At 44.6% G+C, this 17178-nt stretch overlaps 1 protein-coding gene across 8 annotated transcripts in view; it reads left to right on the forward strand.

Annotated features, from left to right (window-relative positions):
* CCNB1IP1 (cyclin B1 interacting protein 1) overlaps positions 1–17178 on the forward strand; it is a 288316-nt gene that overhangs the window by 185330 nt on the left and 85808 nt on the right. For all 8 annotated transcript variants that reach the window (XM_085649885.1, XM_085649886.1, XM_085649893.1 and 5 more), the window contains exon 2: positions 2414–2465. In XM_085649885.1, coding sequence (XP_085506011.1) covers positions 2414–2465 — 52 coding nt within the window. The remainder of the gene's footprint in view (positions 1–2413; positions 2466–17178) is intronic.

Here is a 17178-nt window from a genome sequence, read left to right on the forward strand (position 1 = left end):
TAGCCAAAACCCTTGTTATACCAATGGTTCATAAAGATCATTCAGAGCCTGTAAGAACAGTAGATGGCTCAGTGATTCAGGGACTATTCGATTTGATTTGAAAGATACTCTAGTTTTCAGAGCCATCTTGGGAGTACCTTGGCTCCAGCTGCATAATCCAAAAATAGACTGCAAGACTGGACCCTATGAAAGGTGACTTGTGAAAGGTGTTATAAACTGGCCATTGATTAGGCACTTCCACTCACATATGCATCATCTGTCAACTCCACTTTCAAAGGTTTACCTAGTCAATATCAAGATGTGTTTGATAAGGTAAAGGCTACCCCGTTGCTCCACACAGAAGCTTTGACTGTCACACTGATTTAATACTAGAGCAATATTGCCACGTAGTTGAATCTATGCATTTTCTGAACCCGAAAACCAACACCTAAAAGGGCATTTGGATGAGACTGTGGCCAGCGGGTTCTCATCACCAGTCTCTTCCCCATTTTTTTTGTCTCAAAAGAATGCAGAATTGAGACTACGCATCGACTACTGAACCCTGAATAAAGTGACTATTAAAAATCGATACCTGTTACCCTTGAGTCAAGTTCTTTTGGACAGGATAAATATATTGCTGATTTATACTAAAATAGATGTACAAGGGGCACATCACTTGATTCACATGAACAAAGGCGACAAATGGAAGAACGCCTTCTGCACGGAGTATGGACTGTATGAATAGTGCATAATGCTCTTTGGGCTTTGTAATTCCTGAGCAACATTTAAATTTTTTGTCAACAAGGTTCTCAGTGAACTATTTGACATCAGCACAATTGTCTACATAGATGACATAGTTGATTATCTCCCAGAGTGAGGAGGAAAAGACCATTGATGTTCAAGTAGTTTTGGAAATACTGTGCAAAAATATTTTTGCTAAATTGGACAAAATATTTATTCCATGTCATCCCAGTAGAGTTTTTAATATTTGTGATTTCCCTGATAGGAATTTAGAAAAGAAGGCAAATGCATCCTTAAATGGCCAAGACTGAGCCCTGTGAAAGAAGTTCAGCGGCTTTTGGTATTTGCCAACTTTTATTGCCATTTTGTCACACATTTTTTATTGTGACCCTTATCACAAAACCTTTAAGAAAAGCCATTCCTTTATACTTGACAGAAGAAGCTGAGCATGCCTTTTCTGTGCTCAGTAAAATATTCACATCTGCTCCTGTGTTTCGACATCCTGTTTACCATACTTTACATGCATCCTTTTGCCTTCTTTTCTAAAAAAAAAACTACTCACCGCAGAGCAGAAGCAAGCCATTACCAGGCGAGAACTGTTGGCAATCAAAATGAGTTTTCGGGAGTGGAGGAATCACCTGTCGGTGCATGACCCACTATCACCATAGTTTCAGATCATAAGAATCTACAGTTTCTCCATTCTGCAAAAACCTTTCCTGCTTGTCAATTGAGATGGTTTTTATCTTTTAGCGAATTCAATTTCATAATAAAAACATATCGTCCCCGTTTGAAGCAAGCTAAAGCAGATGCCTTTTCTCAAATAGATAAACTACTGACATATGCAGATCAAGAGGTTAAAGAACAGAAAATGTTTGGCATAACTTTGTAAAAGCAAAGATCACCTTGTACCCTAGAGGATTGTTAGTGATGCCCAACCACTTTATAAGTGAGAGCTGTTTCTGCCATCAGAACTTACTATAAAGCATCATGCCGCAGTATAGGAAGGTAGTTTAATGTTATTCCAGTCACTGAACCAAGGGAATTTGGAATTTGGGTCGGCGAATGCTTCCAGAGATGTACCTTCAAAATAATCCTTTGGGGGCTTAGTTTGTGCTTGTTTTGCTGGTAGAAAGGGCTTTCTATTAGCAAATTATAGTGGTTAGCTGTCTCTGTGACCGGGACATAGGCTAGTGCTATCATTTTCTTTATTTCAAAGGCAGCTTGACTGTTTGTAGCATATTCCACACTTAGTGGGATTGTTTGGGATATCTCCATATGCTTTGATTGAAATGGTAGTAACAGATGTGTATGGCTGTGTTTGGGTAAACTTTTAAAATGGTTTGAATCATGGCTTGCTCAAAGTCTATGAATATTTTTTGTGGATAGTAGTTATTTGTTTTATGTTTAATGTGGTTTAAGAGTTCATAGTAAGTGCTACTTTGTTTATTTAGTAGTAGGGAATATATAAAAGAGATATTTGAGTTGTGATATTCACCACATATAATGTATATACAAGTGGATGATTTAGGGCACATCTTTGTTTTAGTAATTTATCTGCTGTAGAAAATATTAGGATTTATCTACCATTGTTTATGTGACCATATAACAGGAAAGATTCCTCATGTGTCATTTTAAAGTGTTCAGGTGTTTCTAAATTGTCATCTATTTTGAAGTCTAATTGTGTCATTTTTAGCCTATTTTCCAGGTTCCAGTTGGCTGGAAACTGCAGCAGTTCATCGGAACAGGTAAGTGCTTTTTAAAGTTTCTTATAAGGGTTTGAGGGGAGGAAGATGTGGGCAGTTCTAGTGGTTAGTTATATTATTGTTTGTGGGTTTTTAGTGTATTTTATTGTAATAATTGTAGTGTTTTTCACTAGTGTGTTGTTTTAGGTTTTCGTGCACATGTTTTTTGGATTGTACCGTTATTTGTGAGTGGGTTTTCTGTTTTACTTTGCAGCTTTTTCTTATTGAACTGTCCAATGGGCATTTGGATTTAGCAGGTTTCTTTTAAAGAAAATCTGTTTTGGTTTTTAATAGACCAATATGTTGTACTTTGATTCCTTTTTGGTGGGTTTCCAGGAGTGTTTCTTTTATTAAAATACTTTTTTGGTTTACTAATTCATTACATTTAATCATCAAAAGCAAGTAATATAACACAATGCAAGTTATCAAATTGATGCATTACTAAAACACTGTACGAAAAATATAAGGTAGCAGTAGAAAAACTGGGCCCTAAGTGAAACTAAATAAAATAATATTTCCTCATTGGAATGAATGAGAAAATGCCCTGAGCGTATACCCTCTTCTCCCATCACGGTAGGGCCCAATACTTTACTGCACACCGGCAATTTTACATACCAAGGAATCTTATTTATCGGCTTTAGTTCATGGGCGTCCCTAATTGTGCAAAATATAATAAAATTGTTGAAGGCAATTGGTCCACTCCTTAGCTTATCATCACCACAAGGAGTGAGGGCCCTTTTCCCATTGCTACAAATATATTCAGCTTAGTGTGTACCTATTGCTGCCTATGGGGCAGGAATATGGGGCATCAGTGACTCGCAGCCACTGCAAATGGAAGAAAATTGATTTTGCAGGCATTTATTAATGGTGCCTGCATCGATCTCACATTTTATTTGCCATAAGGAGTTAACTTTAAATTATTTATGAGACCAAATACGTATTCGTTCCGTGCTGCTGTGGCTCTCTGTTATGAAAATATGAATGCCTCATTTACTAGAAAGATACTTTTTGATTGCCTGGCCTGTGACAAAGGGCTCTCTATTCCTTGGCTGTCCTACATAAAAATGTCAGTGGGGCGGGCGTGGCTTGGTGCTAGCCAAGATGACAGTGTAAAGCAGGAGCTCCTCAGTGGCCTCCTCCTATGCCCGAAATATCCTTCATTAATCCGGCATATGCAGTGAAAACAACAAATGTACAGCATCGCAAAGGAGGAGTCACGAGTCCGGTGCCAGGCATTTGAATCCAGGACTCGGAACAAGCAAGGAAAACAGCGACGGGCCTGAGCGGCCGAAGATCACGGTAGGCCGGAGGCACGACCAAGCAGCGTTTTGTGCCGAAGGCAGGCCATGCAGCCTAGAACAAAGTGATCTAGTGGAGGTGGACTCACTGGAGAGGTGCATGCCAGCTAGACTCGATAACAGAAATCCTTTGGCAGATCAACGTCCCCGCCACGGGTAAGGAACGAAGGCAGAGGGCGGGGACGGGCGCCAGTAACAAGGCCATGACTCACAGGAAGATACGGCGGTGCTGACTAAGAACCGAAGCTCCCGTCACTAGATAGTGGGCCGAAAAATAAGCTGCCATGGGGGAAAAGTAGACGAGAGACCGGCAGGAGTCAGGACCCCCTCGGTGAACTGATCCCAAACCACCCAACTCAGACTTTGGAGGTGGTGGGGCCTCCTGCATTTGCGATTTTAGCGGGACGCCTGACCACGGCAAGATATTCGGGGTCGGAGTGCTGCCCGCCAGGAGGGAAGTGAGGGAGTCTGCAAACTGGAAGGGATTCCTATGCATCTGAGGCAACGCTGAGAGGGTGCTCAGAGAAAAGACACCCAACACCAGAAAGTGGTGCGAGGACGGACCCTCCTCCCCATAGGAGGCAGCCAGGGCAGTATTCCAGGACCAGTCAGGTGGCAGATGAGGCCGGTATGACCGGCTACCGAAAAAGCCCATAACACATCAGCGAGTCCTGGGACTGGGGGGAGCTCCTTGAATAAAAACGGCTGTAGGGGGCCCCTGCTATGTCCTCTCATGGACGTCGAATAAGCGCACAGAGACTGGGGACAATAGTGAAGGCAGAATTATTGCACATTTCCCAGAGGGGAGCACAGATGCGACAGCAAGTGCATAAGAGGGACCACTGTTAATCTAAGACGCGCCAAATAGGCTGCATAGTTGTTGGTCTCAAACGGTGCTGAAGGGATGACTGAGGAGCCCCGTAATGAGTTGAGAGTGAACGCGGACAGGAAGCCACAGGGAGTTAGAGATCTGCTACAGTGTACAACCTTGGAGGCCACCCAGCCCGCCATAATGAAACCAAAAGGGGCCCCCCAGTACAATCTAACAAGCTGGATAAATACACGATCCCGTGACAATCGGCACTGGAAGAGGGAGCTAGTGGCGAAAAGGAGGGAGCAGCGGAAACCTCAATCGGAGCGATAATGGCTGCCATCCAAGTCCTGGGTACTACCTAGAGACTAAGATATACAAAGTCACTATAGAAATGAACCTGGTATGAGCAGACATGCATAACACATTGGGGCGAGTCACTACAGCGGAAACAAATATCACAGAACTCCAGTCCACTCCACGTAAACTAGAAGAACGAGTGCAGCAGCTGGCCCAATAACATAAACAAATGGCCATAAAATTGGAAGATCAAGAGGGAAGGACCCAAAGGAATAACATAAGAATGGTGGGGGTTCTGGAAGGGGCAGAGGGCCAGAGTGTGGACCTCTTCTTAGAAGACATTATACTAAACTACCTAAAAGATTATCAACTTTCTTCATCATAGAAAGAGCTCACAGAGCTGCGGTCCCCCCACCAAAACCGGGGGCATCACATTGAACAATCATAGCCAGGATTCTGAACTATAGGGATCGAACTGCCATCCTGAAAGCGGCATGGGCTTCTTCCTGGACTGCACCTTGATGGTGCAGTAGCAATGACGCACTTTGGACGGGGTAAAACGTACCCTCAGAGAGGAGGGCCTTAAATACATGATGCTCATTCCTGTAAAGCTACGAGTGATAGACAATGGCAGGTCATGGTACTTTACTGTGCCCTCCGAGGTGCAAGACTGGCTGGACGGAGGGCAAATCGAAAAACAAAACCAGCACCCAGGAAGAGACTGGCGCGGAGATCGAAGCTAGAATCCATGGTCCCCCAGCGGACAAAGAGAGGAAGAAAACGGCGATAAGCGGTCCAGAGGCTCACGATCGGTGAGTCCAACAGTCAGAATGAAGAATACAGGAAAGTAGTGTAGTCACGAACAATGCCGAAATAAAAACTAGCATCAAGTGCAAGTTTGCGATAGTTCAGGAATGTAATTGGTATCGTGAACAGCAGTACAGACTCCTTGTACCCAACGGAAACGTATGTCATGCTGCCACACAACGACACAGAACTTGAACAAGCACTGCATTCAAAACTGGAGGACAAAGGGCAGAGTGAAACCGTTGAGGTGGCAATGGAGGCAGCGTCAACCGGCCCCTTTACAAATTTAATGTTTATTGGGTGACAGGCGCTCTGCAAATTTGGGATGTGGGTACCTTTAGAACTATGGTGCAGGGTAGCAGGGAGGGGGGATTTAGTACAGGGTTTATGTTATACAGTTTTCTGTTTTACATGCTTCAGAAACAATCTAATCCTATCATGGGACATTTTGCTGGGACAATAGGTAGCATACAGATTTACAGGAGAGGGAGGAGGCATAGTGAGTGGAAAGGGAGAGCGGGAGGGAGGAACACACCGCATACAACATCAATATGGTGATGCAGCAAGTTAAAACACTGAAGGTCATATCGTGGAATGTGACCGGGCTGGGGGATAAAATTAAGCATACTATGGTACTGCAGTATCTCCACAGATACTCACCGGACCTGGTATTCGTTCCAGAGACGCATCTGAAGGGTAACAATTACCTAGCACTCAATCGATTCAGGTATACACTACTGGCACATGCAGAATTTATAACCTGCTCTAGAGGTACGGAAATACTAATCAAAAATACTGTGCCTCTAGTGAAGCACCACACCTAGTGTGATCCAATGGGAAGGTCTGTCATGCTATTGGGGTCATGGGAGGGTCGGATCCTTAATATATGCTCTGCATACATACCACCGAGGCTGCATGAGGAAACATTCCCAGAGCTTAGCAAACTACTACTTGAAATGCCCGCATTTTGATACTGGGTGGTGATATGAATGCAAGGATGTCACTGGAACTAGACCGAGACACAGTGTCCCATAGGGCAACGGGGCCACAGCCATTGAATGCTTTTGCGGAGGCATTGGGTCTGGTAGCTGTGTGGAAGCGACATAATACCAAAACGAGGCAACACATTCATATCTCAGCAGCGCATGGGAGTGGGTCACGGTTGGATTTCATTTTCATGCACACCAATACAATGGGACTGTTTCAAGGGGGTGCCACAGGGCTCGGGGGATATCAGACCACTTGGCAGTCAAAGTACTCGTACATAGTCCTGTGCGAGACTGGGCTCTCCCGCCGCAGCTAGATCCACTTCAATTCAGAGACCATGAGTTCAGGGAACGGTTCATGGAACATACAGAGCAGTACTTTGCAGAAAACTCGGGCTTCATAGAGTCATGCTTTACTCTCTGGGAGGCATATAAGGCTGTTGCCAGGGACTTTGTGCAGGCACCAACTGGGGCTATACGCAAGGAAAGACGCACACAGTGCGACGCTCTGGTACAAAAAATAGTGAATATTGAAACAGAACTGGGTTCAGATCCCGATGCAGGCCCGAACACAAACACACACTTAAGCTTAAGCAAAAAGAACTCAGTGACTTGGAGGAGGACGCAGCCCGCACACGCAATTGCAACGCAGAAGCGTATATATGACCTAGGCGATAAAGTCAATAAATGAATAGCATGGTTGGAGAGGTGGGATAGGAGCTGCAATTGGGTTCCGGAAATTCAGACCCCTGTGGGTGGTAAGTGGGGGGTCTAGCGCAGACATAACTGAGGCATTTGCATCATACTACGAGGTGATATACCAATCGCTCACAGAAAGAGTGGAAATGGATAGCATGAGCTGTTAAAGGATATTACATTGCTGACACTCGGACCAGAGGAGGAGGCGGCAACTGACACCGAACTGACAACATAATAAATAGAAGGAGCCATAGGGGAATTGCAATCAGGCAAGGCAGCGGGCCCGAATGGGATTCCCGCCGAGCTATATAATTGCGTGGCGGGATAATTGCCCCGCACATGTTAAATATGTTCCACGCGGCGAAGGTAGATGGACAGCTGCTGGAAAACCTGAGATTGGCAACTATAGTAGTTATACCAAAAAAAGGGAAACTCCATGAGCTATGTAGTTCTTATAAACCTATTTTACTGCTTAGTTTTGAGACCAAGGTGCTGGAAAATGTACTAGCTAATAGACTAGGCCGGGTGATACATTTCCCAATACATCCCGATCAGTCAGGTTTTATGTCACTCAGAAGTACCAAGCTGAATCTTTGTTGCCTTTATGGAGTAATGCATATGGTGAATAAACGAGCGTACGAACCAGCAGCACTTTTGTCTCTCGATGCCCATATGGCATTCAATGGTATTGAGTGGCTATATCTATTTGCCATTCATGCCAAATTGGGTTTTGGTCTGAGTTTTTGTGCATGGATAGGGCTCCTATGGTCCACCCCGCTGGCATATGTACGGGTTAACCGGGCGTTGTCCAGAATTTTTAAACTGCACAGGGGTACACGGCAGGCAGGGCTGCCCACTCTCACCAATACCTTTTGCACTGGCGCTTGAGCCACTGGCAACGTGGGTGTGGGGGGACCCTCTTGTGAGAGGCATTGATGTAGGGGGGTTGGAGGAACGCATATCACTCTATGGGGATGACATCCTGCTTTACACTCACAAACCACGATAAACATTTCACAGACTCATCCACATATTTCAGACATTTAACACCTGCTCGGGGTATCGAATAAACTGGGGTAAGTCCTTGGTGTTCTCCCTAGTGGGCGAGATCCCAGCCCTGACGTCGGCGTGTAAGGAGCTAGTCCATAAAGATACATTTAAATACTTGGGCATCTGGATCTCCAAGTCGGAGAAGATTGTACAGGCTGCGGGGGCTGTGGCCCACTGGCGGCATTTACCAGTCTCCCTTATTGGTAGAGCAGATTTGTTTAAAATGATGGCTCTCCCTTGCCTATTGTACTCACTACAGAACACATCACATCAGATACCAGAAGCTTTCTTCTGAGCAATTGAGGCAGGGCAGAACACATTGTTGTGGGGGGCTGGCAGCCTAAGGATTGCATTGAAGAAGTTCTAGCAATGGGTGTATGAAGGAGAGTTGGCCGTCCCAGACATTAGGAAATATTATTGGGCAGCACAACTTATTAATATTAACGGATGGGTCTTTTCTCCGAACGAGGAGCCGGCATACTGAGTTGACCGGCTAGCAATGGGAAAAGGCAGCTATCTGGCTGAGTTATACAGTAAAAAAATGCAATAAGACACTCCCGACACACACACAGACAGTAGGTACTGCGTGGAGGAAAGCAACAAAATTGGTGGGTTGGGAGGCCAAGCTTATGGAGCAAACCCCATTGTGGGAGGTAGATTTCCTAGGTTAGACGCCTTTGAGGCTTTAACAAATGGGGACTCATAGGTATAGACCTCTTAAAAGACGTCTGGAGAAGAGGAAAAATTATTGATTTTAGTAGTCTACAGATGGAATTCCAGATGGGGGCGGGGGAATACCTCAGGTACCTACATTTGCGACATGCCGTCAAATCTCATATGGTGAAAGGGGAATCGCTACCGGAGTGCACCCCACTGGAAGACAGACTTTTGCTCGACCCAATGATAGATAAAGCCATATCCTTCACATAAAGGAAACTAATAAACAACCACTCAACTGCATGGGTTCCTTAAGGGTGGCCTTGAAATTGATGTGGGACTTTTGGAGGATGATGACTGGGCTAAAGCTCGCAGAACCCCAGTGAAATAGCCATAAGGGCACGGGTCAGGCTGATTTAGCTTTGGATACTACATAGGTCTTGCACCCCAAGGACAGTACAGTATCGCATAGGTCACTGTGATTCAGAGGGGTGTATCGGGGGGTGCAGCGAGAAGGGCACATTCTTCATATTCTATGGTCCTGCCCCAAGATTCAAATGTACTGGAGTGGCTTGGCCCAGGTGATGGCGACAGTGGTGGGAACACAGGTCCCAGTGGAGGCAAGATGGCACATCCTGGGAGTGACGGAAGAGGCAGTCCGGCCTAAATGTGCCAAAATATTGCTTGCCTTGGCAGGAGTGGCCAAAAGGAATATTGCCCGAGCATAGGGTGCGGGGGAGGCTCCAACACTAGAGGTCTGGGAAAAGGATCTTGATTGGTGTCAACGAGCGGAACAGACAATATATCAGAGTAGAGGCTGCCCACACAAATGGGAAAAGATATGGGGTGCCTGGATGAAATACAGGAGTTAGCATTCGGAGGCATGAGGAACAGCCCAGAGTTAAGAAAGGAAGCTGTGGCAGAAGACAGTACTCCAGACTCAGATGATTGGAATGGTAGGCTGCATGGGGTTGCAAAACGTGGGACCCTGCGAACCAATGTATGTCATTGCATCCAATGTATTGTTTTATGTCTGAAGCATATGTTTAATAAAAAGAATTTGTTTTTAATTAGTCACTGGAAGGGATTGGTGGTAGGTTGCTGTTTCTGGATCAACTATCGGTGCGCTACCCAGCAGAAAGCAAGCACAGGCCCTGTTGTTAGAAAAATTGCAAGGTATCAGGTTGCATGAGGGATCAAAAAAATCCAGTATTGGGGATCACTTACTTGCTAATTTTGGTACTGTGTCAACTGATTACCTGATAAATACAACCGGGAGTTGGATGCACTCGCTTCTATTTTAACTTAGAGCAGGGACCCTTTACTCCCTCTGCTTTCCACCAGGTTTCCAGCATACTTGAGCTCACGAATTTGCCCGTGCAACAATGTATCTAAGCAAACTATGATTCTTCTGTGGGTCCTACCAATTATTTATGGAATACATTTTGTACCTTTTGTAAGGATCGGAAATTATCATACTTGACAACAAGCTTTAGATGTCTGTAAGAATTAACTGACAATGAAACCTGTCGTTGCATAAGTTTTTTTCTTAAGGCAGCCATACGTTCAAGAAGCACTATACACTTTGACAAACATTTTGTACTTTTTTAGACTATTTATCTATGTATGCTCTGATGGTTGCCATTGATGTTCATTTTGTATCTTTTTTTATGTATTTTAAACTGCTTTTATCACGGGTTTCCCTGCCGAATAAAGATGCTTTGTTTGATTGGTTGAATAGGAAAATAAGTTAAAATTGTCTAAAAAATATTTTATACTTTTTATTTAAAATTGTTGAACATCTTAAAAAATGTTGCCTAATGTAAACAAAATTGTAATCTATAAACTAAATAATAGTAGAAAAATATACAATTTAATACATACTAATAAAAGTATGTAAAAATTATATTAAGAATATATTTATGAAACAACTGAATGAATATTAAAAAAAGTTAAACAATTAAAAAAAAAATGAAAAGTGTACACCACACAATATACATATGATCAGGGTTACTGGAATTATGTGATCATGCGGCCACGGCATTTTTTGCATTATTAGAGATTTGCTGCATTTGCAACATCATCCATCATCGGCTGCACAATCTGCAGACTTTAGCACAAAAAATTATTCTATCTCAAACGATTCCAAAGTTGCTAAAAATTCAGTGACCCATTGCAAAGGTTGACTAATCACCTTTCTGTTGCTTATACCTACATTTGGGTGTTAATCTGGTACTACTGAGGTGTAATCCATGCCCAGACGATGTTAACAAGTGTAACAATCTCAAAATAATGAAGTAATACTATTACAATACTGGCCACATTACACTGCATAATTGGGCTTGTCTTGCTGTATAATTAACTCAACCCTGCTACACAATTTGGCCCTCCCCTGCTGCATAATTCCAGTGGCCCTGAATATGATTTACATATCTATCTTTTATGAAAATATGTCAATAATAATGGTATTTTTTACAAATATAGCAGCCAACTACCATGTTAATTACTTTTGTAAACATCAAAAATACTAATTAAATGACCTGAACTACTCGCGCTACAAAGAAATACATTTAAAAAAAAAGGAATTTAACTTCTCCAGTATTGGGGTGTCTTTCATAGATTCACATGCTTGAATATTCCCGTCGTCTTGGGAGTCCCACGGTACATAATATAGCAATATAGTAATAACATAAGCCTAATAGGCATAAAAGAAAGAAAAACCATAGAGTTTTCATGGATAGACAACTTGTCACCTCTATAACATATCACTGTCGTTATGTTCTAGGCCAAATCCAGCCAATCAGGTGTCCGCACCCTCTAGAACCCTCTCCCCAGAGACTCAGGCTCTCAGATTTTCTACCGCACGTCGTGTGAAGGGAGTCTCCCTGAGCTTGCTCAGTTTTTTTCATCTCATATTTCACAGAAGATTGAGTCTATGATGTCTACAACCAAGAAATCCCTCTTCAGACCTTGTGGGAGTTGTGGTAAACTGAGACTTCATTCTGAAGATCCTCACAAAAAATGTATTTATTGTTTATATCCTGAACATCAGGTAAAGGATTGTAAAATTTGTAGAACCTTCTCACAGAAAACTTTGAAGGATAGAGAAGGGCATCTCCTTCTGTGGCTGCAGAAATTGAAGACTTCAGAAAATCCTGTTTCAGATATGGAGAGTGTGTCTTCCATCCAAACTGCTCCCTCTTTGAAAAGGTCCTGTGACTCTCACAAAGTTTCTCCTAGAACTAAGGTGGTGAAGAAACATCATGGAGACAAGATGACTACCCAACCTTCTACTTCAAGAGGGGTGATTTCCCCCCCAGGAGTCTCTCTGTATCCTTGACGCCCCCGAGATCTGATTCTCAGGCGTCTAAGACTCCATCGGCGCAGTTTTTACCTCAGAAACTGCCTCTCTCGTCGACGAGCTCTTCAACGCTTCCTCCGTCGACGAGAGCTGCCGTCGTCGCATCTACATCGACGACCTCGGCATCTATGTCTATGAAGCCAACGATGATCATGTCGTCGGCGTCTTCACCGTCGACGCTGGTATCAGTTAAGGTGAGACCCATTTCATCGACGCTACCCTTAACTTCGTCGTCGACGGCTATCAAGCATAAGAAGAAGCAGACGTCGTCGAAGGGTGCTTCGTCGTCGAAGGGTGCTTCGTCGTCGAGGAGTGCTTCGTCGTCGGCGGTGGCCTTGTCGTCGACGGTAGCTTTGTCGTCGATGGTGGCTTTGCCGTCGGCGATGACTTCGTCGTCGACGGTGGCTTCGTCGTCGACGGTGGCTTCGTCGTCGACGGTGGCTTCGTCGTCGACGGTGGCTTAGTCGTCGACAGCAGTTCAACGGCGAATTTCAGCACCAGCAACGATGGCTACGACTCCAACTCTGGATTTGCTACCATTAGAGACTTCAAACTCTCTGCTTCAACGCCGGCATTCGTCTCTGGATACCCTGATACCACTTAAAACACCTGTGCAGCCTCCTGATGTGCTGTTTTCATCTGATAATGAGGAATACGAGGATGACGGATTTCGGGCTGCTCGAAGTCCTTCAGAACTTTTAATTAAATGTCAGGACTCAGATGATGATGAGGAGGACTTGCAACAAGATGATTTCTCATCTTATGACACGCATCCAGTTCAGGAACCTCCTATGGCACAATTGCCTTTAAGTCTGATTTCCAATTTACAGTACATGCTGGATGATTATAATCGCTGTTTTCCACGGTCTGGGCATACCACTCCAACGCCGCAGACACCTCAACAACCTGTTTTTCCTAAGGAAACGGTAGCCACACCTACATCAGTGACCAGAGAACAATCTCTTGGGGTTCCTCCAATCACACTTGAAGATATCGTCGAGGAACAAGATGATGACGCTGACAAAGAGGAAGGTGAGCTGGATGATGCTTCCCTCCTTTCTGACTGGGACAACTATCGGATTCAAACACCTTCTCCCGCTGATCCAGCTCCTTTGGATTCTCCCCCAGTTGACATTGGTGGTTTTCATTTGCTCATGGAAAGAGCAGCTAAAAGATTTCACCTCCCTATGACAACCAGAGAGGAGGATTGTTTCTTATATGACTTTAAGGACCAACCTCAAAAGCAGGTCTGCTGCATACCAATCATTGATTTTATATGGCAAGAGGGCCTTAAATTGATGCAAACTCCTAATTCGATTCCAGCCAACCTTCCTAGGATAGACAAAAAATACAAGGCTCCTCCAAATTCTCCTGTCTGTTTAATTTCACAAACAAAGCCTGATTCCATTATTGCTCAGGCAGCCCAACGCCGATCTAGAAACCCTTCATCTCCTTTGTCGGCACCTCCTGATCGCGAAGGTCGACGGCTGGATGGTATAGGGAAAAAAATTTGCTGCAGTCCTCCGGCGTCAGGGCTGGTTACGGGCTACGTCCTTGCGTCAAGAGGTGCAAACAAAAATCCTGGACATGCCTTACGACGACGAGTCCCTTTTTGGCCAGCATATAGATGATGCCCTTCAGGCAATTAAGAAGGACACTGACACAGCTCGTGCTTTAGGGTCTTTGCAATTCAAAAAACAACCTTTTCGAGGTGCAGGAGGTCGTGGTTCCTCTTCTTCCTTTCGAGGCAATTCAAACCAATGCAGGCAAGGACAGAGCCGCTATTCCTCTCAAAACCAGCAATCTTATCGGCAGCAAAATTCTTCCAATTACAGGCAATACAGAGGCAAATCTTCTTACAGAGGAAAGGATTCATCAAAGAAACAATGACTCTCATTTCCCTCAGTCACGGACTCCTCCAAAACTTGGAGGTCGAATCTCCCGCTTCTACTCCAAATGGTCGCAAATAACCACCGATCAATGGGTTCTCGATATTGTACGCAGGGGACACGCTTTGGAATTTATAAAGATTCCTCCAAATACTCCACCAAGAGGTCCCCCGCCTGCACACTTGAAAGAGCTTCTGAATCAGCTAAACATTCTATTGAGAAAGGGCACGATCGAAGTGGTACCAAAACTACAGAAGGGCAGGGGGTTCTATTCAAGGTTCTTTCTTATACTGAAAAAGTCGGGAGAATGGCGTCCCATTTTGGATCTACGAGCCCTGAACAAATATATAAAGACACAAACGTTTCGTATGTTGTCCCTACAAGAGGTACTTCCTTTTCTCTCTCAAGGAGAATTCATGACAACTCTAGATCTGCAAGACGCTTATTTTCATCTTCCCATATTGTCAAGACACAGAAAATTCCTCAGATTCAGGGTGGCCGGACGAGATTTTCAATTCAAGGTCCTGCCATTCGGCCTTCGTTCTGCTCCCCGAGTGTTCACAAAAGTCCTTGCACCGGTGGCAGCTTACCTTCATCTTCAGGGAGTACAAATCTTTCCCTACTTAGACGACTGCCTTCTAAAGGCGAAGTCTTTCGACCTGGCGTCCAAGCACACTCTGTTATGCAGATCCCTGTTCCAATCTCTGGGCCTCACACTGAACTTCGAAAAATCTCAGTTGCGCCCGGCTCAAAACAGATTGTTCTTGGGAGCCATTCTGGATGCCAGTCTAGGGAAAGCTTTTGTGTCGCACGAACGGCGACAACGTCTTCGCGCTCTAGCAACCTCTATCCACCTAAAAGAGTTTGTTTCTGTCCGACAGTTGAAATCTTTCCTAGGGATGCTGTCGTCCTGCATTCCTTTAGTCCCTCACTGCCGCCTGAAGATGAGACCTGTCCAGGAAGAACTGGACAAGCAATGGGCTCAGGTCTCAGGCACTTTCAACGACCTAGTCAGTTCGCCTAAAAAGGGCTCTTTTATGGTGGACTCACGAAGAACATGTCTCCGCGGGGCGTCCTTTTCTGGCGGACACTCCACAATTCACCCTCCCCACCGACTCATCTCTCAAGGGTTGGGGCACCCACTTGCAGGGACTAACTGTGAAAGGCAAGTGGTCGGTTCATCAAAAGACAAGACACATCAACCTATTAGAATTACTGGCCATTTTTCTGGCTCTCAAAGCTTTCCAAACCATCATTCATGGAAGCACGGTGTTGATCCGGACGGACAACACAACATGCATGAACTATATCAACAAGCAAGGAGGCACAAGGTCCGTTCTGTTGTCCCTTCAGGCTCAAAAAATCTGGGATTGGGCGATTCAACATCACATCACCCTCACAGCAGTGCATGTTCCGGGAGCGTCCAACATTCTTGCGGATTCCCTAAGCAGATCCTCCACGACCAATCACGAATGGGAATTGCACCAACCCATTCTGGATCATATATTCCAACTATGGGGTTCCCCAAATCTGGATCTTTTCGCAACTTATCTGAACCGAAAATGCCAGTTCTACGCAAGTTGGCTTCCCCAACCAAAGTCGTGCGGGAATGCCTTTTTGATGAACTGGTCCAAAATTTATGCTTACGCCTTTCCACCGATACCTCTAGTCCCCAAGGTTCTACGGAAAATGAGGAAAGAACCCTGTCGGCTCATCCTTATAGCCCCCCGATGGCCTCGACAAATATGGTTCACGGAACTGCTGCTCCTGTCTCAGTGCGAACCGATCATGCTTCGTCCTCTTCCGAATCTTTTGACCATGGAACACGGTCAAATTTGTCATCCCGATCCTGCATCTCTACACTTGGCGGCTTGGAACCTGAGTACTTTGAATTTGTGAATTTGGACATCCCTTTGGACTGCAGAGAAGTCTTAGCAAAAGCTAGAGCTCCTTCTACTGTGAAAACATATAAACTCAAATGGAAACGATTTTGTTCATGGTGCAGTGATGCCAATATTCATCCAATGCATTCCAAGCCGGAACAACTTTTACCTTTCTTTTTGCACCTAGCAAAATCAGGTCTTTTATACGCTACCCTTAAAGTCTTTTTAGCAGCAATCTCACGATTCCGACAAGATGGCTCTAACTCCCTTTACTCGTCAAGAGTAATACAACAATTCTTCAAAGGGCTTTTCCGAATGTTTCCTCCGATACGTCGGCCTCCTCCTCCTTGGCATCTCAACGTTGTATTGGCGCAGCTCATGAGATCACCATTCGAGCCAATCCATAAGGTCAGCCTCAAATATGTCACGTGGAAGACTTCTCTCCTCCTGGCTCTTACATCCTCACGCCGGGTCAGTGACTTGCAAGTTTTTACCATTAACCCACCTTTTCTTCAATTTACTAAAGATTCTGTCCTGCTTCGCACCAATCCGGCCTTTATCCCTAAGGTTCCATCTGATTTCCACCTCAATGAGCCGGTTGTTTTAAAAAAAAAAATTCCAAATCCTCAAACTTTTGCAGAAAAGTCACTTCATTCTTTGGATGGCAAACGATGCCTCAAATTTTATCTTCAGAGAACTGCTGCTATTCGTAAAAATGACCAACTCTTTGTCGCCTACGGACGGATACGACAAGGTCATCCTGTCACCAAACAATCTATAGCACGTTAGTTATTTTCTACTATTGCCTTTTGTCATCAACAAGCAGGGAAACCTCTCGCTGCTACCGTTAAAGCGCACTCCACCAGGAAGGTTTCTTCTTCTACTGCGTTTTTTGCTGGAGTCCCTCTTCAATCCATCTGTAGAACCGCAACATGGTCCAGCAGACACACCTTTACGAGACACTACTGTCTGGAT

The sequence above is a fragment of the Triturus cristatus genome, chromosome 3_2 (assembly GCF_964204655.1).
Source record: "Triturus cristatus chromosome 3_2, aTriCri1.1, whole genome shotgun sequence".
NCBI lineage: Eukaryota > Metazoa > Chordata > Amphibia > Caudata > Salamandridae > Triturus > Triturus cristatus.